Genomic DNA, 24,706 nt, shown 5'->3' on the forward strand with positions numbered 1-24,706 from the left:
AGAAAGAGTGAGAGACATTTGAGGGATAAGAACATTTCGACTTATGTTTTTCCAAATTTACTGAATTGATTCGAAATCACTCTCCATAACCTAATTAATAATATTATTATCATTAATGGCAAAATTGCAAATGATCAAAAAAAAAAAATAGCCAAACATGGTTATAACCGCTTACTGTAGAAACATTTTCGGATATAATTTTGAAAACTTGATAAAATTTGAAGTCCGAAAAACATTAATGTCAAGAAAATGATGATATCCATAATATTTTCTTAACTGGAACATTGTCACATGAACTTAATTGGAAACAATTCAGGAGTCATAACTGAATACCATATTAATATTAATGGTATCGTTAATTAAAATATTTAATGATAATAGACAACATTATAATCACCATTAACATTTAACAATGACAACCAAATTATAGTAATACACCTTGTTAATGTTTCCATATTACTAAAAATAAAATATGTGACTAGTCCAAATTAGCGGTTAACAGTAACTGTAGCATTAATTACCAATTAATAATAAAAGATAATTAATGACATACCTTAATAATGCAAACCGCATCTTCCCATTGCGCTAGCAACGATGACGATCCAAAAGAGAAGAAAACAACTCCATAACTTTTCCCATCTTCATTGTTGATGTCAGTGACCTCAATGCAGCGTCCAATGGTACGTAAAAGATTTATTGGTAAGACTTAATTACCAACATTAATAGTCATGAATAATGAAGTGGCAGGGATAATCTTACCAATGTACCAAATATGACAGATTACAAAGAAATTATTATGGAAAGGCAATAAATGAGATTAGTCCCTAAACTTAATAACAGTAATTAATAATGTCAATTAATAATTAACGATAACTAAAATAAAGGCAAAACTGTAATTAAGGGATGCCAAATACTACTCTCAATTACCACATAATAATTAAACATGACTATTATAATACTTTAGGGTGACTGAAGTTTAAGGTAATAACTAAATTACCATTTTACAGACAGTATACTAACTATATTGCATTAAAAATAAAGAATTAATACTAGTATATATTAAGGCCCTGAAAACTATTGATAAATTGAAAAACATAACCAACTTAAACCATAGTTATAATTCTTAATGGCCAAAATAATAATTAAATTCTTAAATCTTTAATGTCTCAAAACAAACCAAGACAATAATTATAGCACTTATTTGCTCAAATTAGACTTATGATTCTTAATGGCCTAAGTGAGCTATAATCATGGATGAAAAATGGTCTAGTACTGAAATAGATCTAAACTTAATATTATTACCAACGATAAATACCATTAACAAAATATGGTAGTTAGTAATAATTAAAACTTAATAACCATGTTATGAATTAAAAAAGAGCTATAATTATTATTAAAATATCAATCAATAATGATTAATAAGATCCATACTTTAATGACCCAAAAATAGGTCGAAATTAGCTTGTTAAAAAATGGTTTTAAAGTCCCAAATCAAACATAGGACTAAAATATGCTCAAATTAAATGAGAAACCAAACAAGCTACTTTAATAGACCATAATGACTTAAATTGACCTAAGGATCCAAAATTGAATGATATATTCTATGAGTTATTAACACTGTTGCAAAAATCCCCGCCTAGGCCGCCTAGGCACCTGTCTAGGCGCTAGGCGCTCCTGGACCGAGGCGAATAGCTCCCTAGGCGTTCGCCTAGGTGGCCGTCCGCCTAGCGCCTAACTCGGCCGACTGGGCCGAGTTGGCGGTCGACTAGGCCGAATGAACTCGCCCAACTCGGCAGAGTTAGCGGAGTTAACTCGAGCGAGTCGGCTTTGTTAATTTTATTATTACATTTATATATATTTAAATTTCTTTATTTATATAAGTAAGAGAAGTAAGAGATATATATATATAATATATGTAATATAATATATGACATACACCAACACACATGAATTAATCTTTTGTTTTTATAGGTTGCCGCCTAGAACCGCCTAGACCGCTTAGGCGCTAGGCGCTAGTCTACCGCCCGACTAGCGCCTAGTGCCTACTGCAACCATGGTTAATAATATGCTAGATTCAACATTAATGCATGCTTTAATAAATGTATAATTGAAACAATAAATTAAATATTTATATATAGCATGCTTGAATTTACATATTAATGCATTATTAACCCATATATTCTTAAATAAATTGCAATTCTTGAAGCAATTTAATATAAAATTAATGTTAAATTAAGATTCAAATAGCAAATTAAATACTTAATATTTGCCTGAAGTTGAATAATAATTTAATAATGAATTAAGGAGGAATTAAACTGAAAAATCAAGTTAGAAAAAGTCTAAATATGCAATCGTTATTGCATAGACCATGGTCCACACAGCTGTGTGGACCAAAAATAAAAAGTACATTATTTTTGTATTGAAGGTACATTATTTGAAGGAGAAACAGTGTCGCCGGAAGGAGAAGAGAGCGTCGGCTCGCCGGGAAGCCTAGCCCGCCTCCGCCATCGCCATCTCGCTGCAACGCCAGCCAACACCTCCCACCGCCCTCAGCCGCGTGTACTCACTGTGCAACACCGGGAACAATGGCATCCTGAAGGAAGTAGTAATGGCCACCGGAAAACGAGCCCGTCGCCGGCGTCACCTGAAGGAGAAGACTAGGCAGCTTCGACGCCGTCATCACCGTGACGCCACCACCACCTGCAATTCGAAGTCCCTCCGCCGTCGTCGGCAAACAAAGAAAACGGCAGTAATTTCAAGGATTAAAATCTCGATGCACCTCTTTGTTTTCTTAATGCTGGAATTAATTTTTTTTTTCTTAATGCCGAAATTGAATCAGTGATTCAAAATCAAACAAAAAAATTAATTCTAGCCATCTTAAATCAATTACAAATAATTCATTCAAAATATACATAATATTTTACCTGGTTTACATCAAAAGATATATTTTATATGCATATTTTGATGAATTAGGATGAATGTAATTGAAAACCAAAGCATATAATAAACTTAATGTATATAAAACTTAATATTGTTTTAAGCGAAACAATCAACCGGACAGAGATTATAAAGACTCGGATACCAAATGTTAGATATAAATAATCTAATCATACAGAATATATACGAGAAACCTGACCTCGTAGTGGCAGAAGCGGAAGCAGTGTTGATCTCCAGCCACAGTTAATGCATGTGATGCCTCTTGAACGGTAGACCGTTAGCCATATTTGTTTCATGCTTGACTCAGAACCCTAGATTGTATAAAATTGGTGTCTCCTGAGCAGTATGAGTACCGTGAACTGTATGTGCTATACCATGCTTACCTTGTGTCCCATCAATACAAGTTTATATAGACACATAGTCTGGTTGAATAACAACTACTAATTATTTGGTCCAACCAAACTACTTAATAATTCTAGTTAACTTGCACCACTTAATTAAGGCTCTATAATATATATATATATATATATATATATATATATATATATATATATATATATATATATATATTATTAGGGAAAATCTTACAGTTTTGTCTGATCATTATACCATGTATGGGTCATGCATGGTTCACCTTCTAGTGTCAACCAGTGACATATATAATGTATATTTTTAATATAATAAAAGCACATTTTTATTAATACATTAAAAGTTTAACTTTTGAACGTGCATTATTTGAGTACGGAAAATTTATCAATCATTATTGTAGCACACGACTGAGAACTCCCCACATAAATTTAATTGGTTTTGGCAGTAGGCCAGGGAGTTGGCAAGCATGGAAAGTTGAATTGAAGGCAACGATTATTATTTGATATATATAAATAAAGAAAGAAGGAAAACGCACAATCTTACATACAAAGAGGAATAATATAATACTCCGTATAATAAAAGATATGAGTAGCAGTAATAATATGTTGTGTACGCAGAGCATGCAGAGGATTTTACATAGGTGGTGGAGCACAATCAACACTTGAAATTATTGGACCGAAAGCTGCTTCTGATGTCGGAGCTGCGGCCGCAGACGCCGGGCCAAAGGCGGCGCCCGAACTCAGAAACCGTGACGTTGCACGCCCTGCACTGCTTCTTACTGCCTTGCACAGATCTGCTAAAACCACTCCTGTAAATGTCCCAAAAAATGTCAAGTTTTGATTACATACAATATATAATTAAGAAATTTCTTTTGGAAACTATATAAGAAAATTTTAAGTGCATGTTCTACACTATTGATACAATCATATATATTTCGGAAAATGGTCAAATAAGCCCTCAAACATTACCCAAAAATGCAATTAGGCCCTCGAAGATTCAAAAAGTTCAATTAAACACACGAACTTACCATTTTGAATCATTTAAACCCATACGACCGGTTGTTGAAGGTAAACAACCGGTCATAATTATTTCGGCGGCCGGCCGCCGGAATTTCATCCCCAAAATGGCCGGTCGTCTTCTCCAACAATTGGAGAAGACGAAGACCGTTCGTCTTCTCCCGTTGGAGAAGATGAACCACACTGGTTCGGCCTGTTCGTCTTCTCCAGAGAGGAGAAGACGAAGACCGTTCGTCTTCTCCTCCCTGGAGAAGACGAACCAGTGTGTTCGTCTTCTCCAGTGGAGAAGATACTAACCTGTGTGTTCGTCTTCTCCAGTGGAGAAGACGAACAGGCCGGTTGTGTTGGAGAAGACCGGCCATTTTGGGGATGAAATTTCGGCGGCCGGCCGCCGGAATAATTATGACCGGTTGTTTATATTCAACAACCGGTCGTATGGGTTTAAATGACTCAAAATGGTAAGTTCGTGTGTTTAATTGAATTTTTTGAATCTTCGAGGGCCTAATTGCATTTTTGGGTAATGTTTGAGAGCTTATTTGACCCTTTTTCCTATATATTTTTACTTTTTACAGTTGTATCGCTTGAAGTCAGTCCTCTAATTATAGGGTGGCCAGGAGTTCGATTCCTACCAACAACATCTTATACGTAGGGCGGACTTCCTAGACTAGATTTTGAGTTCTTGGATTCTCTAAATTGTAAATTGGCGGAAATGTAGAGATGAGTCCCTTGCTTATAAAATCAATAACAGGAGAACTGACTGAGAGTCTATTTGAACCAGATTTAACTTTTAGGAGTTTAAGATTTGTCTGATGTATGGTGAAATATAATGTATAAAAAAAAGTGGGACTTGTTGTGAAGAGGGAGAAAATTAAAGAGGTGGCTTGCAGGCATACCTTCTTCGGAAGCCAAGTTGTAGTACAAATCAACAATGTTGGGGCAGTTTTGGTAGCATTGTGGCAGGCAAAGTTTAGCGGTGAAACGGTGGTCGAGAAGGGAATCAGAAGATATTCCGACGGATTTCCTATCAACCCCACAGGCAGCAATACATTCATCTGTTTCAACATGTTCACGCATATTAGTCCCCACCACCACCTCCGATGTCTTGCACTGCAATTTCATAGTTCCGTCACCAGATGCATAGGTCTCTAACAAGCATCGCTTCCCAGAAGATGCAATTGAAAATGAGCAGATGCCAACTGGTAATTGCTCACACACCAACTCTCCCAAAGCGGTTTGAATGAAGAGGAGAGAGAAGCAGGCAAGAAAATGTATCAACTTCATTTTCAATTCTGCTCTGCTCTAATCTAATTTCTTGGTTGATATGATGGTTTTGTGTGGGGTAGAATTGCATGCATCAAGTTTAAATAGAGTTGAGGAATTGATGAATTGAAAAAGCATGCAAAATGACAAGGCATAGTATGCTAGCAAGCTAGTGTTTATATATGGTAAACCCTACGAATCTTGATTTGGTTTTTATTCAATTAGTTGTACTGTTACGTTGTCTTTCAAAAAATGAAAAGAAAGTCTACATGAGCAGTTCAATTGGTCATATAGATAAAGTTTGAAAAGAAGGATAAATCCGGGATTAAGTTTATCAATGGGCCGAGGCTCCTGTCTTAAGCTGAGTTACCATGATTTACATTCCCAAATGCTTTGTCGAATCGGAGTCTTGAGTTGGAGATTCAATATTTCGGGAAGAAAAAATGAAAAGAATTGAAAATTATATTACTCCATAAGATATTTATGAGTCCAAATAAATGAATGGTAATTTGGAGGTTTATATTCAAATTAAAGCCGGAGCGCAAAAGCAAAGCAGTCCGTTCCTATCAACTCTTCCGTCACTGCCGATTCTAGCTAGCTTCAGCGTTCACACACGTTTCAATATTTCATAAATTATCTAAAATTATAATGTATGTGTCAATTCAAGTTATTTCATTGATTTTTGTCTCTTTTGTGTGATAATAAATATATATATTTGACTTTAACTATATATATATATATATATATATATATATGTATGTATGTATACATATATATATTTCATTTTATTTGAAAAAATTATTCTTATTATATATATTTTTATTAGACAAAATAATTATCCTTACATTTTATAATAATATAACTCAGTTATTATTTATAACTCCTTCACCGGGCCTGGTGAGAAATGGCTACATGAGCTTTAGTACGTGCTTGATAAGGTTCAAATTAAAGGAAAGGGTGTAACGTCCACTCATGAGCCAACGTGGGATCTATCATATTGTTAAAAACAAACCTACTTTTTACTCACATGCCTTTATTTTAGAGAAACACTTGTGTGAGACCGTTTCACAGGTTCTCAATCCGTGAGATGGGTTGGATATTTGATTAATGTGTCGAATTTTGACATCATTAATGAAAGATTCGACCCATCTCACGGATTGAGACCCGTGAGACGGTCTCACACAAATTTTTGCCTTTATTTTATTACTAGTAATTGCACCTGTGCGATGCACGGCCAAGAGATGTATAGTTCATATTATAAATAGTGTTAAGGTTTTAGTCGAAGAGAAATTGAATGAAATAATGAGAAACAGTGGGGAAGTTGAATATTATTACACATTATTGAAAACTTTTTTGTAAACAACATTTTTAGTTGTAGTTACAGATTGAGGATTTTCCTCACAAATCAAAATTTTTAATCCCATAGGATTACTGACCCTTGAGATTGCTACATACAATTGGCCATGATTAAAAACAGGCTTTCTCAAAAACAAACCCACATGCGAAAGTGTTTTACCTTGACTTTTATTGATTGTCATGGCCTATGATAGCATCAATGGAAACTGTTTTCTTTGGAACTTGAATGGCAATCTGGTGTTAGAAGGTGTTAACAACATCCTAGGAATAAGAACTTTTGTTCCTTTATGTGTTCCAGACATGATTTTCGCCTCCAAAACGTGATTAGCCAACCTTGTAACAATTAACCTAGTACCGTTACAGAGTCCTAATGAGTGATCAATATTCCTCAAAAGCATAACAGGTGATCCAACTTTAATAGTCGAAGAATGGTTTGGTATTCCAGAACACCGTAAGCCATTGAGGAACTCCGGTGTATGCAAATCTCCTAGCGTATCTCCTGAATTGTCTGCTTTACAGACCGTATCACAACTGAGATATGTTTTGGAATCTCCCTTGTTCATTTCATTCATATAATCGTTGATGCTATCTACCACATCCAAGGTTGGAGCCAAAATTGCACGGCTAAGTAGGAATTGAGAGTCAGTGCATGCAATTTCATAATTAGGAAATGTGCTTTCAACAATTGCAGCAATAGGATTATCTACATACTGCAACAATATGTGGTTAGGAATAATCAGATCATCTTCTTCATCAGTGCATTCCGAACTTACTCCGTCACCGATATCAGCAATCCACTTTGCAAATTGGTCAGTTTGTTGTCGTTCTTCAGGTGCTTGAATTGCTGTTAGACGTAGATTTTTTGTCAGCCTCAAAACTTTACAGTACCTCCATAAATACGAAGAGTTGATTGTTGCCCCAACTATATCTTGTCTTGTGCCCTTTGGAATAACTGGTAGGATTTGCCTGAAATCTCCACCAAGAACAACTGTTTTCCCCCCAAACGGCATGTCTTAACTGTTTTCATTCTTGAATCTTAACAAATCTCTCATTGTCTTGTCTAAAGCCTCAAAACAGTACTTATGCATTATAGGAGCCTCGTCCCATATAATCAATTTGTAATAAACAATAAGTTCTGCCAAAGGGCTTCCTTGACTAATGTTGCAGGTTGAATCTTCATTAATAGAGATGGGTATAGCAAACCTTGAATGTGCAGTTCTCCCACCCGGCAATAAAAGTGAGGCAATGCCACTGGATGCAACATTTAGAACTATATCGCCTTTGGCCCTTAAAAAAGAAGACAATGCTCTCCATAAAAAGGTCTTTCCTGTTCCACCATAGCCATATACAAAGAACAAACCCCCAGTGTTGTTGTCAACATTTTGAATGACCTCATTGTATATTTTCCTTTGTTCGTCAGTAAGTTGGCTAACCAAAACTTCATTCTCTACCTTCTGAGCATCACGATCGTAACACAACTCCTCTTGTATTAACTTATCTGATGCCAAGTTGTAACATTCTTCATTCGCCAATGGCATATTAGGAAAATCTTTCAAACTTTTTCCCAAGGGGGATAGCATTCTTTCTATTTCCAATAAAGTAAATTTTTTTTCTTCTTCCTCAATCAACAACAACTCTGCACAAGCAATGAAATATAAAATATTAAATAACATATCTCTCTTTAAAGTTAAGGTATATACAACATTGAAACCAAAGTATCTTAGAGGCAAAGTAATACCTGGCATGTTCAAATTTCTTCGCACGTGAAATTGAGCGTCCTTAGATAGCAAGTGCCACACAGCATCCCAAACCGCATCAGGTCTTGCAAAAGAGTTTGACATTAACAAAGTTACAAACAATCTTCTCAAATGAATTCCTGTTGCCCAGTCACTGGCTTCTATAATAGCGTCGACGTATTCTTTGTCGTCATCTATTAACCCTCTGGCATAACATGCATCTTTGAAGGAACCAAACTGCACACCATCTACTTTCATTAAATCTGAATAACTCATGGGCCCCCGCACCTTATTCAATAGGCATCTAAGATAATATATGTCTCCGGTACCAGGAGGAACATAAAAAACCCTACCAATTGCAAATCCTCTTTTCCTTGGACTCCATTTCCTAATATCTTTCTTCCACACAAATCTAGTAGGCATTTCAGCATAAGTCAATGCTCTTGCTTCTGGGTAGGTTCTATTAGCTTCAAACCATTCCATGAACATACTATGGGCTATAGTTGGCCTATTTACAACATTCTCAACAGGATCATCATCTGCAAATATGACACTTTGTTGCCCAGGAAGGTGGAAGCTCAAACGTTCAACTGGGGGAGCTCTCAATTGAATGTCAAAGCCAAACAATCTCCATGCCGCTTCACATGGAGAAATGTATCTACAATCGTAGTACATATTGATTTCATCCACCACTTTACCATTATCCTTGTCTGTGTTTGACTTGCAAAATTCTGCAGTGACACGATCGTGGCCTTTGTTGATATATTTGAAAAGGTACTTAATCGACCGCGACTGATTGCACCACTCCACATTAATGTGGGCCCTATACTTCAATAACAGCTCTCTGTTGTGAGACACAACGTATCTATTATCTAGAGGAATCCCGTTCTTCACTACAATCCTACCAGTATCTCAACGCCTGTAGATAGGATATCCATCATCATCTAATGTAGAAGTCTCAACAAATTTCTTGGGGAAATGCTTCATTCGTGCCTTTCCACAAGGTCCGTGCATCATGAACTCTTCTATGGCAGTGTAGTATTCGGTATCCATCTCCTTATGTGGTATCTCAGCCGATATTATGGCGTCCAAATTGCTGGTGATTGTACCTTCCCTTTTCTTTTCAAGAAACAATAAGATATGAGCATGAGGGAGACCTCTCTTTTGAAACTCAATCGTATATATTACTGTCAATAGTAAACACAAAACAACACGTTGGAAAATGATTAAGGAAAGTATAACTACCAAAATGATAAGCAAAATGCTACGTACCTCCATTTACAGATCCAAACAACTTATTCTTCGGACAATCAGCAATCAAACCGTCCAACTTCATTTTGAAAACTCTACAAATAATGTCTGGACGATCTTCAGCTCTACAATTTTTCTCTTTTAGAAATCTTTCTATCTCAGGTCACTTCGGATTGCAAGTGAATGTAATGAATAAGTTAGGGTAACCAATCCATTTGCAAATTGCCATAGCATCTTGGTAATTCTGTATCATATACCGCGCACCCCCAACAAAACTTGACGGTAATATGATTCTTCTACCTTGTGCGTTTGGGTCAACTTCCCCTCGAGTCAAAGCATCGGTCAAACAATTATAAGTTTCACACCTCAAATTTTTTTGATGTGTTCTAACATAAATTAATCTTCCAGCCTCGACCATTGTGTAACTGTCCACCAGAAACTGTTGAAATAACCTCATTGCGACCAATAAAGTTGATATTTCAGTTAGGCGGGTTTGCATACGGTAACAAAAATATTCTCTTGGACTAATTCTTTGCCGACCACCACTACCGTTACATTTGATAATAAAGAATGGTATGTCTTCCCTATACCCGTCCTCACCATAGGGGAAAAGCAACGGGTATTGTAGAGGTAAGTATGAAGGATTTAACTAAGAAATTCTTTGCAGTGTGCCAGCCTTAGTTTCTACCATTATGTCACGATGCCCCATATTTGTATCAAGGTCTCCAACAACTAAGGCAGCAACTTCAGAAACTTGAGGTAAGTTGTATGTCCTCTCATCCTTATTTCGCTTTCCAAGCAACTTTATTTTGACCTCCGCACATGAATTCTTCTCAAACTCATCTCTGGCCATACAGAATGACTTGACTAACACATTATGTTTATCCAAGTCGTTTTTTATATCCTTAACTATTTCTGAATCAATATCCTTATTCTCACCATCAGGCCTACATTTTAAGAAAACATAATGTCAAACCAAAGCTAATGAAAGAAATAGTTAATGAAAAAAAAAATGTACGTAGCATAAAATTATTACCTAACAGCATTTAAACGATTAGTAATCTCGTTATGAGTGCCATATATGTACAACTGTGCAAAATGCGGTGATTTCCCTTCCATAGGCAATAAACTACCCATCAAGTGAAAGTTTTGCCCATTCATACGAAAAACAGGAGGTGCACCACCTAAGTTAACACTGTTATCAATTCTTCCTCCCATCGATGTGAAGCAAAACATGTTGTTGTACGTCCTTATGTTGTTAAGGAATTGCTTTGATTTGTTAGTAGATCCAAAAAACAAATCAAGGGTTCCTTTGGGAGGCATTAACATTGATGGTAAGGTGATCTTACCGTTATTGCAACAAATAGAAAGCTTCGGAGTACCTCTCGTTACGCATTTGTTTTGTCTTTCTTCCATCCAAAACATCGCTCCGCAATGTTCACAAGTGTGAATTGCATCACCAAAATCCAAGTACTCGTCTAAAAAAATTTAATGAAATTAATACAAAAAACGGGTGCAATTACGGTAAATAAAGTAATAAGAATTAAATAATACCATGGTTTAGTCGGCTCAATGTTTGGTTAGGTTGAGGTTGAACTTCTTTCTCAAATGATGTAAGCAAATCTCTACACACAACCTCTGAATTTGTGCTAAAAGATCGCGGCAATGATGTTCTCATCTTGTTGGTTGGAATTGTAGCTATCCACATTGCATTTATTTAGTAGTCAACACAATGTTATAAGAAGTTTTATTGAAATACAATCAAACAAAAAATGTCTTAAAAAAGTTTTTAGAATTTCTTCAAGTAGAACGTAATGTTGTTAAGGAAAATACCTTTTGTTAACGTCTTCAAAGGTTGGCGGTGTAATTGTGTTACACATGAGTTAAATTCTACAAAATGTAATAACAATTTAATTAGACCAGAGTATGACATTTTCAAAAAAACAACAAAAAAAAAATGTATTATTGAATGACATGGAAAACTTTACCATTTAAACTCGGTTCACCTTGAGTTGAAGAATGCTGACAGAATCGACTCAGCGCCGATTTTGTAATACAGGAATCATTTGGGTCCTCGTTTTCACAACTCATCAAAGGTCTTATAATAGTACCTTCATTTTGTTATGTTATAGACAAAGTTAGGGTAAAATTATCGTATCAAACATTTGTTTATGAGTGTACACGATTATATACTTTTATATATATAAAAGGAAAAAAAAATAGAGCGCCATCGATGAAACAAAGTGAATTAGTTTACCGTTTGTTAGGCTACTCATCGATGTATCATTTATAGGAGATCCATGTGGCACCAATCTTCTTTGAGACTTACTATATTGACCTTGTTGTGAGAAATGAGTTGTAGAATTACTTAACCCAAGAACTTGAACATTTTCTACACAAAAAAAAAAAAAATTAATGAAACTGTTACAAACTATGTTAATATATGTTCATAATGATATTGTAATTAAACTAAACAAAATGATTATAATACATGTTCGTTATTAAGGTATGCTGAAATTCATTTCTGAAAGAAATAAAAGAAATAAAAACAGCTAACTACCACCAAAACAAATGAACTAACATATGACCCAAATTTAGACCCAAACATTGGACCAAAAACCCGGTCCAAAGAAAGATCATATATAAACGTTGCCGATAGACTACCGGCCGGCCCTTCATCTTCCAGACTCGGACTGCGTTCTTCTCTCTCCCGACAGCTCTTCTCTCCCGCGATAGCTCTTCTCTCGTACGCTGCCATTATACGTACAGTTATGTGCTAAAATTGTCCGATCTGTGTAACAGATCGGTCGTTTATAGTTTTGCAAGGTTTGATTTTAGGTACAAATTGGTGATGAACAATGGATTTAAGCACATCGGCCCTGATCCTGTAAACAGCTAAGTTAACCTACTCTTTTGATGAGTATAATTCTTTGATTTGTACTAACATTCAGGTTTTTAAATCTGTCGTTGCATGCTTAGCTAAAACGAATAGTATATTTTTCGATGTATGGTTCATATAGATTAGGGTTTTCGTATTCTGTTTATCACACCGTTAATTTCGAGCATTTTTGAATTCTAAATGTACGTCTGAACTCTCTATTATAGTAGGCAAGCAACTCGAAGCTCATCAATTTAATATTTATAAGAAAATCATGATAGTATATGGATGCTGAGACTAAATTTTCAAATACTTTTGCAGTGAAGAACATTTCAAATATGCATATAGTCAAAGTGTTGAAGAGAATAACAAAGCAATGTGCAAATCAGCAACAGATAGAACAGTCAAATATGAATTTCTGATTATGGCTCCTAATTGAGAGGTAAGTGTTCGAATATGAATTACCTTTATCTGTAACTGCCTGTTTTCTCTTGTTGCCTATTGTGGTTGAAGTGAAGATTTGCCTCATAATGTTTTTTGCTGCTAAATTGCTGAACTCTGTGTTAAAGATTGAGAGTTTGATGTTGTGTACATGTTATTTGCTAAAAAACTAAGTAATAATGATGGTTCATACTTATATCATTTATTAGAGAACAACCAATGACATGATGTTATTTATAAAAAAACTGAATAAAGTAATGATTAGTGTAATATATCATTTATTACTTTCTATCAAATGACTTTTCATTTTCCATTGAAATGTAAAATGTGTGCTGCTTATAGGGAATTGCATACATATGTATGCCAAATGCAGAAATCTGTTTACTGTATATGTATACGTGGTGGATTTTACTAACATTTTTTTTTTGTTTTTGGCATATTATGATATTACAGTTCTGATGCCTTGGGATGAATATGATCTGTTTGGCTATTATTTAGTAGTTGTAGTTACTGTAATGTATACGAAGGAAATGCACAGTTCTTTAGCATGAAGAGCCATTGACGGCTGGTTTCATCTAATAACTGTGTAACACAATTGGCAAATGATGACATGGGCATTCTTAAGCCTTGTTTTAGTATTGAAGCTCAGTTGATTTTAGAGTAGATTATAAAACAAAGATTTTGGTTTGATATTTTGTATTCTTTTATTTAGTCAGGAACAGGAAACACTTGATTGTAGAGTTTGTATGCTGTAATTTGGCTCTTTTTTTGAACAACAATCGGTTTTGGTTACTTCCATAACGTGTATAAGGTGTTTAAAATGAACGATTAAACAGCGTAATAAATGTCTTATTTATTTATGAACTGAAATGGTATAACTGTATAATACTATTGGAATGAGATTTGCATTCTCATAACTTTTTTTAGTATTGAAATTCAGTTTTTTATAAGGAATAGAAAAAAAAATTATGGTGTGATCTTTTGTATTGCTTTTTTTACTCACCAACATGGCTAAATCTGTTTTGAATAGTGGTATTACATTATATCTTTTTATTATTATTATATGTTTTTGAGAAAAAAATGAATCGAAGTTCAACTTATTTGTTTTTTTAAGTCAGTTTAAGAATTCACATTTTTGCAAGTAAAATACAGCTCATGTAAGCGACAAAATATCATGGTTTTATTACATTTGTTGGTGTTAAGTCTTTATTTTCATGTTACAAAAATGTTGAAGTTGAAATGTAACAACTATGATAAGGATGTAATTTTTAATTGTATAGTCTCATCTCCCATTTCAATACTAATCTTTTGAAGTTGCTAGTGCTCATGAAGTCAGTTGTATTGTTTGCATTTCTCAGTGGAAATCAAGTATTACAGTTCATTGAGAGAAAAATCCACCCAAGTTTTATTTATTTTTTTTCATTTTGTTTGGTTTTTTTTTTAAGTAACTACAAAACTCTTATAAAAATGTGAAAGAACTACAATTTTCTTAGTTCAGTTCATTGAGACAACTCAGTATACCAATTTGAAAGTGTCACAGTAAATAAAGATTATGAGTTCATTGAGAGAAAAATCATCCCAACTATATGAAGAGAATTTTATTTTGGTTTTTTATTAAAGTAAGTAGAAAACAGAGTTAGAAATGTGAAAATACTAAACTGTTCTAAGTTTTTTTTTTTTTACTTTTGTTACTTGCATAATGTGTATAAACTGTTTTAAATGATGGATTAAACACTGTAATAAAGAGGAGAATTCATTTATTGTCTGGAAATTACACAAAAATACTTTACACTGTGCTAGCAAAATGAAATTGTAGATTGGAAAAGGAAATTGAATGTTTTAACAATTTGCTAGGTCTTCACAGTGTTACCAAGTTGAAAAGTCTAACAGCATGGGCAAAAAATAAATAAAGTGTCTTGGAAACATCAGTTGCACATTTAAATCTTTTCAGTCTTCACAGTCACCATCCCCGACTTCTTCAGTTTGGTTGATGTAGAAAATTGGTCCATTAGACACCTCTTGATAGTGTCTGAATTCTCAGAGTCTGTCTCCTTTCCCTTCTCTTGAGTGGCATTCACCGAGCTGTTTACTTCATCACCTTTCGATCCTTCAATTCCTGAGACTGAGTTTAAATAGGAAAAGAGTTAGTGTACAATATGAGAATAAGTATATGAATATTAGCTTATTAGCCACTTGTTTGAAAATTTTACCTCATCAGAGTCAGAACTATCATCATCATCTTCTTCAATCATTCTTGAAATGAGATCCTTCTCTTGGGTATCATTGAGCCTAGAACAGTATTCATCAACTAATTAAAGCCTGATCCCTTATAACTCTCATCACATTATATGCTGAAATAGGTCCACGCATTTGGTCTCTTTTTAGTGACACTTTAAAGATCATTGACATTCCTATTAGCGATTCCAATTCTGGTGGAATGTCAATGTCCACCTAAAAATAAAAGTAAAAATTACAACAGAATGAAAATTTAGAATACATTCTTTCTGTATATTTAGATGGAGGTTGTAAATAGTAAATTACCTTTAGATACTTTTCAAACAATAAGCTTGCCAGGACCCCAACCAAATCTGCACACTCTCTATCCCAAAGTAAAAAGAGAGCATCATCTCTTTTATCCACCACTCTCACAACCACTTTATATCGAACACATCCTTCTTCCCACTTCTTGTTGCACTTGCCACAAATTAGGAGACCATTGTCTCTCACGCTTAACTTCTTATTGCAACCTTGTGACATGCATGAGGTGTAATACCAATCACCTTTACGGGAACCCTGAATACCAACAATCTGAGCAGGGACATAGTAGTCACCATCCTGAAAAAAAAGGGTTTTAGGGGTCACAGCTGAAAAAATAGGGTTTTAGGGGTCACAGTATATGAGAAATTATATTGTTGATGGTGCAATTACCTCCTCTTTCATCACCAAATCAGACAAAGTGGTGATAGTTATAGAACCACTTTGGAGATCACCTAAGCCAGTAGATTCAGATAGAACAGTTGTAGTAGTAATACTACGATGTGGACTATTCTCAGTAGCAAGTCTAAAAAAATATTGCATTAGAGAGTGATATAGAGTGAAACATATAGTGTTATGAAACATAACATGTATTAGTACATACTTGGACCTAAATTCAGCAAACTCAGCAAAACTGTGATTAATCCACAGTTTGTGGCATCATAGGAGCTAGTAATCCTCACTTCACCTAAAAAAAAACAGAATATATTTCAAACGGATCGTAAATTGTGTAATAAAAAGCAACAGATACTTACCATTTACAATCTTAGCCCTACAGAGTTGAATGGCAACAATGATAGGTTGTTCCACATCTATGTTGTAGAATTGATGAATAGCAGCAACATGCTCATCCCATACCGTGCATTTCAAATGAATGTTCCTAACCAAAAAACTCAATTAGTCAAACTGTGGTGATAGTGTGGAAAAAAAAAATAACTCACTGGGTATCAGCAATCACGAAGTCGATTAGAGTGGCTGCTTTCCCAGCAATTAGCTTCTGCACTGGAGAATAAATTTCTACCACTCGACCTATGACATCTGTTAGGAAAAAATGATCCAATTGTAGGTTCAGGGCATTACAAAATATATTAAAAAAAAGACAATATAAGCAGACAATAACATAATTACCAAATAGCTCAGTTTCATTGACTTCAACAGGATTCCTCAATGATTCAAACGACTTAATGCGAAGCATATGGGTAGGAAATTGTCTGCTTTTACTCTCTTTGACCACTGTTTTGTAGTTGAACTTGATAAGATACTTGTGTGTAGTTGTTTTATATTTGTAGTAGTTAGTCACCACCAGAAAGTTCTTTATAGAGTAGACCTTCCCCTCTTCAAATACTTTGGAATATTTTTCAACCTCTTCCTTTGAAATGTTGGCATGGATGTAAGTTCCCTACAACATTTGTAAACAATAACAAAGCAAGTGCAGATTAAAGAGAGGGAAAAAAAACAACAAAGCAAGTGCAGATTAAGGAGAGGGGAAAAAAAAACAGTAAGCATTCACCTTATCATCGTGAAACAGACACTCTTTACTTTTCATCAGATTTCCTCCTCTTTTTTCTGGTACTTCGTAGGTCCTTACTAATATGAGCCTCATTGCTCTTCTCGTGTGCAGAGGACTAAGTTCGTGGGCAGAGACATATTGAGAAGGCATGATTTTAGTTCAATATTCAACTGTGGAGGTATAGTATGTGGCTGAAAATGGTTCATGTTTCGGCTTCTTTATATACAGGTACAATATGATATGAAGTGTTATAGAGAAGCGAAAAGGCAAGCTTTGGAAGCATGAACCATCATCATTATCTTATTTAATATACACATCCTTTGAGAACGAATGTATTCATATGTAATAATCAGTTTGAAATATTTGTATTATGGTCCAGCGATTCGTATTCCAACATTTAATGAGACATTGTGGGAGTGTTCTGATAGTTACTGGAAACTTGAGATGCAATTCATTGAGCCGACTAATACATACATTGTTAAAAAAAAAAGATTGTAAATACAAACCTACTGATGTACACGTATTTAATGTATATTAAAGAATTTCATCGAAAACATAATGACAGCTAAACGACGCCGTATCCATTGGGCGGGAAAACTACACCAGGGCATTGTTGCTTTATTATAGAGTAGATATATACATATCTATATTTATTTATAGATAATAACATTATAATAAATAAATAAATAAATGCACACACATTTATTCAAGTATATATAATTCAATAATATAAATATGTATAATAATGTTTTGTCTCGAACAAGCAAAAAGTCTAGAGTTGAGACTTTGGAGATGGGGTTGAATAGATTTTTTAAACTTTTTCAAAAAATTAATTTTAGGGTGCCTTTGGTTCGCACATGGGAATCGGAATCGGAATGGGTATCAAATACTTGGTAATGGTAATAGGTTTTGGTGAAAGTATTTAGCATGTTTGGTAGTTGGGTGGAATGGGAATGATTATTAATAGTTGGGGAAGAAAGAAGGAAGGGAGATGAAACCCTTATTTAATAAGAGTATGAGTTTTCTCATTAATGGGGTATTCCAAACCCATAGTAGCATTCACAAAACCTATCAACCAAACACATGCAATCACTTTCATACCCATTCCTTATGTCTAAAAACCCACCAACCAAACACACCCTTAGTGTTTAGACATAGCAAAAGGGTTTAGCTTGTCTTGAAAGAGTTTATAGCATGTTTGGAAATGTGATTGTGTGTACTTAAACTCAATAAACAAATAAATAGAGTAATTAGATATTGAGTTGAGTATATTTTATAGTGCTTTGAAAAATTCATACTCCACTATTCTCTTCAATACAAGGAGGTTTCACTAGTATTATCCAAATATAAGTGAGGGCAGTCTTTCACATTAGTTGTAAACGAAGTCAACTTGGTTACTTGCTAAAATTCCTTATCTTCAACAATCATTCGAACAACTTTCTTCACTCAATGCACGCTCTTCACTACGTACCTATCTTCGTTGTCAAGGGGTGTACATCAAGTCGCATTGAGAGAAGATAACTCTATATATCCTTAGAACAAGCAAAGGATAGTTAATAGTTAGTGTTGAAGACTGAAACTCGACAGAATATGGAAGAATATTCTGTAAGCATTTGAGATCTAGATCAGAGAATGATTTTAGCACTCAGAGTAAGCTCGACTTAATTTCTTAGTTGGGTTGTTGTTGTTCGTTAACCTTATGTGAACTTCAGATTGGGCTCGATATATAGAGCTGAGTGGCTAGGAATTTAAATGTTTGAAATATTTTCATTAGCGCCCTTTGTAGGATAGAGATAGTACGTGCGTGCAGTGTCCAAAACATTTTATCTCTTCATGATGGATATATTAAAAGTAGGACATGGGACGAACCGACTCGGGACCAGCTTGATATCTCGGCCTAGGCCTTGGGGGCCCACACGCCAAGTCGGACCTCGGTCGGGCGACTTGATCAATGCTTAAAAAATAAAGGCAATGCATAACGCGCCAACAGTGCACGTGCCCAACTAGGCGTTTGCTGTGCGCTGCATATGTTTTCAGATTTTTTTCTTTCCTGGGGTGCCCCACACTAAACCAACACTTGAGGGACATATACAAACCCATTTTTCTTTCTCTTGGCTTCTCTAGCTTTCCTCCACATCATTATGCATTGTTTCAAAAATCACAAAAAAATGCATTGATGGAGATGTCATAGCAATTCTTAATATCATGATAGAAGATATGAATTATTTTATTTGCATAAATAAAGAAGGAATAGTTACAATACAATCTTATTAGGGATGACAAGCAATGTGTTCCGTCCCCGTGGATGGAAAAATTTTGCAGGGATCGGGAATGGGGACGGAGAATTTTTGTAATTCCCCGACGGGGACGGGGATACCCCTCCCCGCCCAGTCCCATCCCCGAATTAACCTATTGGTTGAGCGTTCACACATTTCATTGATCACTTGTATAGCACCATGCTACCTCTATGCTCCGCAAAGAAGTAATCAATTCATTCTAAAAAAAATTATCCATTTAGTTCGGAAAAATTTTAATTATTTTTTCAAGAATATAATTTCTTAAAGTCTTAAAGTCTAATGTTTGGTTGGTGAAAGAATTTTTCGAAGTGTTGAAGGCAAATATATATGATGGCCAATTAAAGCTTACAACATTGGTGCCCCACAATATATATTATCTTTGTGTCCTTAACGTTTATCATTTTTGTTTAAAGAAAACAAAAAATGTAACATTATAAATAACATAGAAACAAAAAAAAAAAAAAACGGTATACTAATAACTCAAATTAAAGACTAAATCTATATCACAAGTCTAATTTGAGGATCAAACATGTTATTTTTGAAAAAAAAATAAAATTTGTTGAGGCAAACGAACCAAAATTTTACAGCAACCACCAGTCTATAACTTAGAGATTGAGTTTATATCATGAGTATAACTTATTAGGAACCAAAAATATTTTTTTTCTTTTCCTAATCAAAAATGAAAATAGACAATTAAACTAAACTCGCCAATGATATCTTTATTAGTTTTTTTGTTTTTCACAACAAAATAGACAATTAAACCAAAACTCACTTTTTAAAAAGTAAATTTTCACCATTTGTCTCAACTAAAGTTATGCCAAAATTTTAAAAAGAAAAAAAGATTGAACTTTCTATACAACAATGGAACGACTATGAATCTTTATATTTTTATTATTTGAAGATATAAATACCAAATAAGACAAGAGAATGCATGTTCATAATCTAAATTGCATATATAGGAAAGATTATAGCTAAATGTAATAAAAAAAATGTCATGAAAGAACAATTAAATAATTAAGGGTGTATTTGGTTCAAACATGCAATCTGAATGTGAATAAAATACTTGGTAACTGGAATGAGTTTGGTGAATGTATTTTGCATGTTTGATAGTATGGTGGAATTGGATTGATTACCAAAATATTGATGTTTCGTTATGTATGATCATATAATCGGAATAACGGTACATGTGTTTTTAAAAGTCTGTAGCGTCGCCTGAGAGATTCGAACTCTCGCGGGGAAACCCCATGTACTTAGCAGGCACACGCCTTAACCACTCGGCCAAAGCGACAATACATGCCTTAAAGATTTTTAACTTAACAGGAATGGTTGGTTTTAGACCAAGTCAAGGAACAAAAAATAAAAAAAGCTACGTACTCTTGTAATTATGTTAGGCAAAAACTTGTGTGAAACCGTGTCACCGTGAGACGGGTTGGGTAAATGTAAAAATGTGATACTTATACGCACAAATGTCTTACTTATATGCTCAAATGAAATACTAATCGGGAATAAAAATTTTATTACTTATAATGGTAAATGTAATATTTTTAAGGGGAAATGTAATAGTTTTACATTTCGATTTAAAAGTATTTCATTTTTTCTCAAAAGTATTATATTTTTCTTATATGTAAAGGAAACATTACTTATTATGGAAAATGTAATACTTTTGATGTCAAATAGAATTCTTTATATCCAAATGAAAAATTATTACTATACATTTTTTTCTTCAAAAGTATTACATTTTCTCTTATAAAAGACAAAAATGTAATTCCTGATTAGTATTATATTTAAGCATATAAATATGACATTTGCATGTTGATTCAACCCGACCCGAACCGTATAACAAATAAGGATCCGTGAGACGGTCTCACACAAGTGTGACCCTCCTGTTATATGATGAATTACGGTTCAGTTTGTATTATAGATCTTGATTAAAAAAAATTATGTATTTACAATTAACCCATTATGTGCTTTCAGTTAATAAAATATGTGCTTGTAAATAAAAAAAGCACATAATTTATTAATTACAGACACATAATATGTTCATTGTAGGCACATAATATAATTAATATTATGTGCTTTCAATTTATTTACAAACATATACTATATTAATTGTAGACACATAATCTCAATGCCATTTTAGACAATGACCATCGTTCACAATGCAAAATCGAGCCTGATTATAATTTTTTTTTTTGAGAGCAGCCTGATTATAATTTAATTTGTCCACAACTTGCAAACCATGCCATTTGAAAACTACTCATTCATCGTTTGTAACTTGTAAAAAATGCTACTGTACTTTTTCAAGGGTTACATGAATAAATTGGAATATTTTTAATTCAATGACAAAAATAGACATGTCTGTAACTTAGAGATTAAGTTTATACAATGAGTATAACTTATTAGGAACAAAAAATGTTTTTTTTTCTTTTTTCTAATGTAAAATAAAACAAAAAATTTTGTGAAAAATGAAAATAGACAATTAAACTAAACTTGCCTATGATATTTTCGTTAGTTTTTTTTTTTTTTTCCAAAAAGTAGAAAGGTTTTGAAAAATTGCAATCATAACATTGACAACCTCCACTGTATCAACTTCATTTACACCAAAACTCAATTTTTGAAGTGTTTTTAAAAGTTTGTATTATATTTAAGCATATAAATATGACATTTGCATGTTGATTCAACCCGTCAACATTGTATTTTGATGCAAAAAAGTCCATGAACCTGTTAATGACCTGTGATCACAGGTCATTAAGATTCCGGTCAAATATCCGACACACTCGGTCCATATTCCGGCACAAAAATCACTGGCGATCGTACTTCACGGTCAGAGTCAGAGTTTAACATTTCTAAAGCAACTGCCCATGCCACCCACTACCTCACGGGTGGGTCAAAGAATAACACAGAAAAAGAACAAAATACACATATATTCGCAGAAGAAATCAACATAATCCGGAAATAACAAAGAATGCGTAAAAAAAATTGGATTTTTCTGCAGAAAAAAAAAAGCGACAAAAACAGCAAGGATTCCTGTTAAAAATTGAATCTTTAATTAGTATAAAGAAACTTACAAAAACATCCTTCATCTGACGTTTGAGAACAACATCGCAGGAAGAAGACGAAGAAGAGTCCGATTCAGAAACGATCTTCTGGTGAGCATTAGCCCAATCATTCTTGAAATTCTGGAGGACCAATTGGCCATTGTCGGTTAACCTCATCAAGCTTTCATTAACCTCGCCGACATTGCCATTTTATGAAGAAGAAGAATTTAAGAACACAAAGACCATGAGCAATGCAAGCAACAGCCCAATCACCGAGCGCCCCGTGTTCTTCCTCGATCTAAAAGACTGCACAATCGCCAAAATACCTGACACGAATTCCTCTCCTCTGTCGACTAGTGAGAAGGCAATCGATGGGTTGCCTTCTCTCACCGGAGAAGGCAAGTGAGTCATCGGCGACCGTTCAATGATCGTCGGTGATTTTTGTGCCGGAATATGGCCTGAGTGTGCCGGAAATTTGGCTGGAATCCCAATGACCTGTGATCACAGGTCATTAACTGGTTTATGGACCTTTTTGAATCAAAATACAATGTTGATAGGTTTAATTGCTACTTTCAAATGTTCAGGGGTCTAATTGACTCATTAGGTAATGTTGGATGGCTTATTTGACCCTTTTCCCAAAAATTATTACTATACATTTTTTTCTTCAAAAGTATTATATTTTCTCTTAAAAATGACAAAAATGTAACTCATGATTAGTATTATATTTAAGCATATAAATATGACATTTGCATGTTGATTCAATCCGACCCGAACCGTATCACAAAGAAGGATCCGTGAGACGGTCTCACACAAGTGTGACCCCTTCTGTTATATGATGAATTACGGTTCAGTTTGTATTATAGATCTTGATTAAAAAAAATTATGTATTTACAATTAACCCATTATGTGCTTTCAGTTAATAAAATTTGTGCTTGTAAATAAAGAAAGCACCTAATTTATTAATTGCAGACACATAATATGTTTATTGTAGGCACATAATATAATTAGTATTATGTGCTTTCAATTTATTTACAAACACATACTATATTAATTGTAGACACATAATCTCAATGTCATTTTAGACAATGACCATCGTTCACAATGCAAAATCGAGCCTGATTATAATTTTTTTTTGAAAGCAGCCTGGTTATAATTTAATTTTTCCACAACTTGCAAACCATGCCATTTGAAAACTACTCCTTCATCGTTTGTAACTTGTAAAAAATGCTACTGTACTTTTTCAAGGGTTACATGAATAAATTGGAATATTTTTAATTCAATGACAAAAATAGATATGTCTATAACTTAGAGATTAAGTTTCTACCATGAGTATAACTTATTAGGAACAAAAAATGTTTTTTTTTTCTTTTTTCTAATGTAAAATAAAATAAAAAATTTTGTGAAAAATGAAAATAGACAATTAAACTAAACTTGCCTATAATATTTTTGTTAGTTTTTTTTTTTTCCAAAAAGTAGATAGGTTTTGAAAAATTGCAATCATAACATTGACAATCTCCACTGTATCAACTTCATTTACACCAAAACTCAATTTTTGAATAGTACATTTTCACCTTTTGTCTCAACTAGGGTTATGTCAAAATTTTAAAAGGAAAAAAGATTTGGATGCATGTTCATAATCTAAATTGCAGATATAAGAAAGATTATATCTAAATGTAATAAAAAATTGTCATGAAAGAATAATTAAATCATTAAGGGTGTGTTTGGTCCAAACATGCAATCGGAATGTGAATGAGAATAAAATACTCGGTAATTGGAATGGATTTTGCATATTTGATAGTATGGTGGAATTGAATTGATTAGTAATATTGATGTTTGGTTATATATGGTCATATATAATCGGAATAACAATAGCATCGCCTGAGAGATTCAAACTCCCACGGGGAAACCCTATGTACTTAGCAGGCACACGCCTTAACCACTCGGCCAAAGCGACAATACATGCCTTAAAGATTTTTAACTTAATAGGACTGGTTGGGTTTAGACCAAGTCAAGGAACAAAAATAAAAAAGCTACGTACTTTTGTAGTCATGTTAGGCAAAAACTTGTGTAAGACCGTGTCAC

General features: G+C 34.0%; 4 protein-coding genes and 2 non-coding genes across 6 annotated transcripts; all 6 read right to left on the bottom strand.

Moving 5' to 3' along the window:
* Nucleotides 1–3,938: 3,938 nt before the first annotated feature.
* On the bottom strand, nt 3,939–5,603 carry LOC116012863. The gene is made up of 2 exons (XM_031252538.1): nt 5,216–5,603; nt 3,939–4,114 (listed from the first exon to the last, which is right to left on the bottom strand). The coding sequence occupies exons 1-2, from the start codon at nt 5,601–5,603 to the stop codon at nt 3,939–3,941; spliced, it is 564 nt and encodes a 187-aa protein (XP_031108398.1).
* A 1,520-nt stretch (nt 5,604–7,123) lies between these two features.
* LOC116012864 lies at nt 7,124–7,948 on the bottom strand. The gene has a single exon (XM_031252539.1). The coding sequence runs from the start codon at nt 7,946–7,948 to the stop codon at nt 7,124–7,126; it is 825 nt and encodes a 274-aa protein (XP_031108399.1).
* Nucleotides 7,949–7,951: 3 nt separating this feature from the next.
* LOC116012865 lies at nt 7,952–9,349 on the bottom strand. Its single transcript, XM_031252540.1, has 2 exons — nt 8,677–9,349; nt 7,952–8,574 (listed from the first exon to the last, which is right to left on the bottom strand). The coding sequence occupies exons 1-2, from the start codon at nt 9,347–9,349 to the stop codon at nt 7,952–7,954; spliced, it is 1,296 nt and encodes a 431-aa protein (XP_031108400.1).
* A 5,832-nt stretch (nt 9,350–15,181) lies between these two features.
* LOC116012866 (replication factor A protein 1-like) lies at nt 15,182–22,801 on the bottom strand. The gene is made up of 10 exons (XM_031252541.1): nt 22,655–22,801; nt 16,908–17,178; nt 16,721–16,817; nt 16,535–16,659; nt 16,380–16,467; nt 16,173–16,305; nt 15,786–16,079; nt 15,652–15,695; nt 15,472–15,533; nt 15,182–15,366 (listed from the first exon to the last, which is right to left on the bottom strand). The coding sequence occupies exons 1-10, from the start codon at nt 22,799–22,801 to the stop codon at nt 15,182–15,184; spliced, it is 1,446 nt and encodes a 481-aa protein (XP_031108401.1).
* TRNAS-GCU lies at nt 20,793–20,874 on the bottom strand. The gene has a single exon. It is a non-coding gene; the product is annotated as a tRNA-Ser (tRNA).
* Nucleotides 22,802–24,496: 1,695 nt separating the features above from the next.
* TRNAS-GCU lies at nt 24,497–24,578 on the bottom strand. The gene has a single exon. It is a non-coding gene; the product is annotated as a tRNA-Ser (tRNA).
* Nucleotides 24,579–24,706: the final 128 nt, after the last annotated feature.

This window comes from Ipomoea triloba, chromosome 3 (assembly GCF_003576645.1).
Source record: "Ipomoea triloba cultivar NCNSP0323 chromosome 3, ASM357664v1".
NCBI lineage: Eukaryota > Viridiplantae > Streptophyta > Magnoliopsida > Solanales > Convolvulaceae > Ipomoea > Ipomoea triloba.

Excerpts from the sequence above, each read along its gene's own strand:
- LOC116012864 (XM_031252539.1), bottom strand. The coding sequence starts at position 7,948 with ATGCCGTTTGGGGGGAAAACAGTTGTTCTTGGTGGAGATTTCAGGCAA.
- LOC116012865 (XM_031252540.1), bottom strand. The coding sequence starts at position 9,349 with ATGTACTACGATTGTAGATACATTTCTCCATGTGAAGCGGCATGGAGA. Across the intron at positions 8,575-8,676 it reads AAGAAATTTGAACATGCCAG|AGTTGTTGTTGATTGAGGAA; the intron begins GTATTACTTTGC and ends TTGCTTGTGCAG.
- LOC116012863 (XM_031252538.1), bottom strand. The coding sequence starts at position 5,603 with ATGAAGTTGATACATTTTCTTGCCTGCTTCTCTCTCCTCTTCATTCAA. Across the intron at positions 4,115-5,215 it reads CAACTTGGCTTCCGAAGAAG|GAGTGGTTTTAGCAGATCTG; the intron begins GTATGCCTGCAA and ends GGACATTTACAG.
- LOC116012866 (XM_031252541.1), bottom strand. The coding sequence starts at position 22,801 with ATGAGGTTAACCGACAATGGCCAATTGGTCCTCCAGAATTTCAAGAAT. Across the intron at positions 16,660-16,720 it reads TTCGTGATTGCTGATACCCA|GAACATTCATTTGAAATGCA; the intron begins GTGAGTTATTTT and ends TTTTTTGGTTAG. Across the intron at positions 16,080-16,172 it reads ATTTGGTGATGAAAGAGGAG|GATGGTGACTACTATGTCCC; the intron begins GTAATTGCACCA and ends CTTTTTTTTCAG.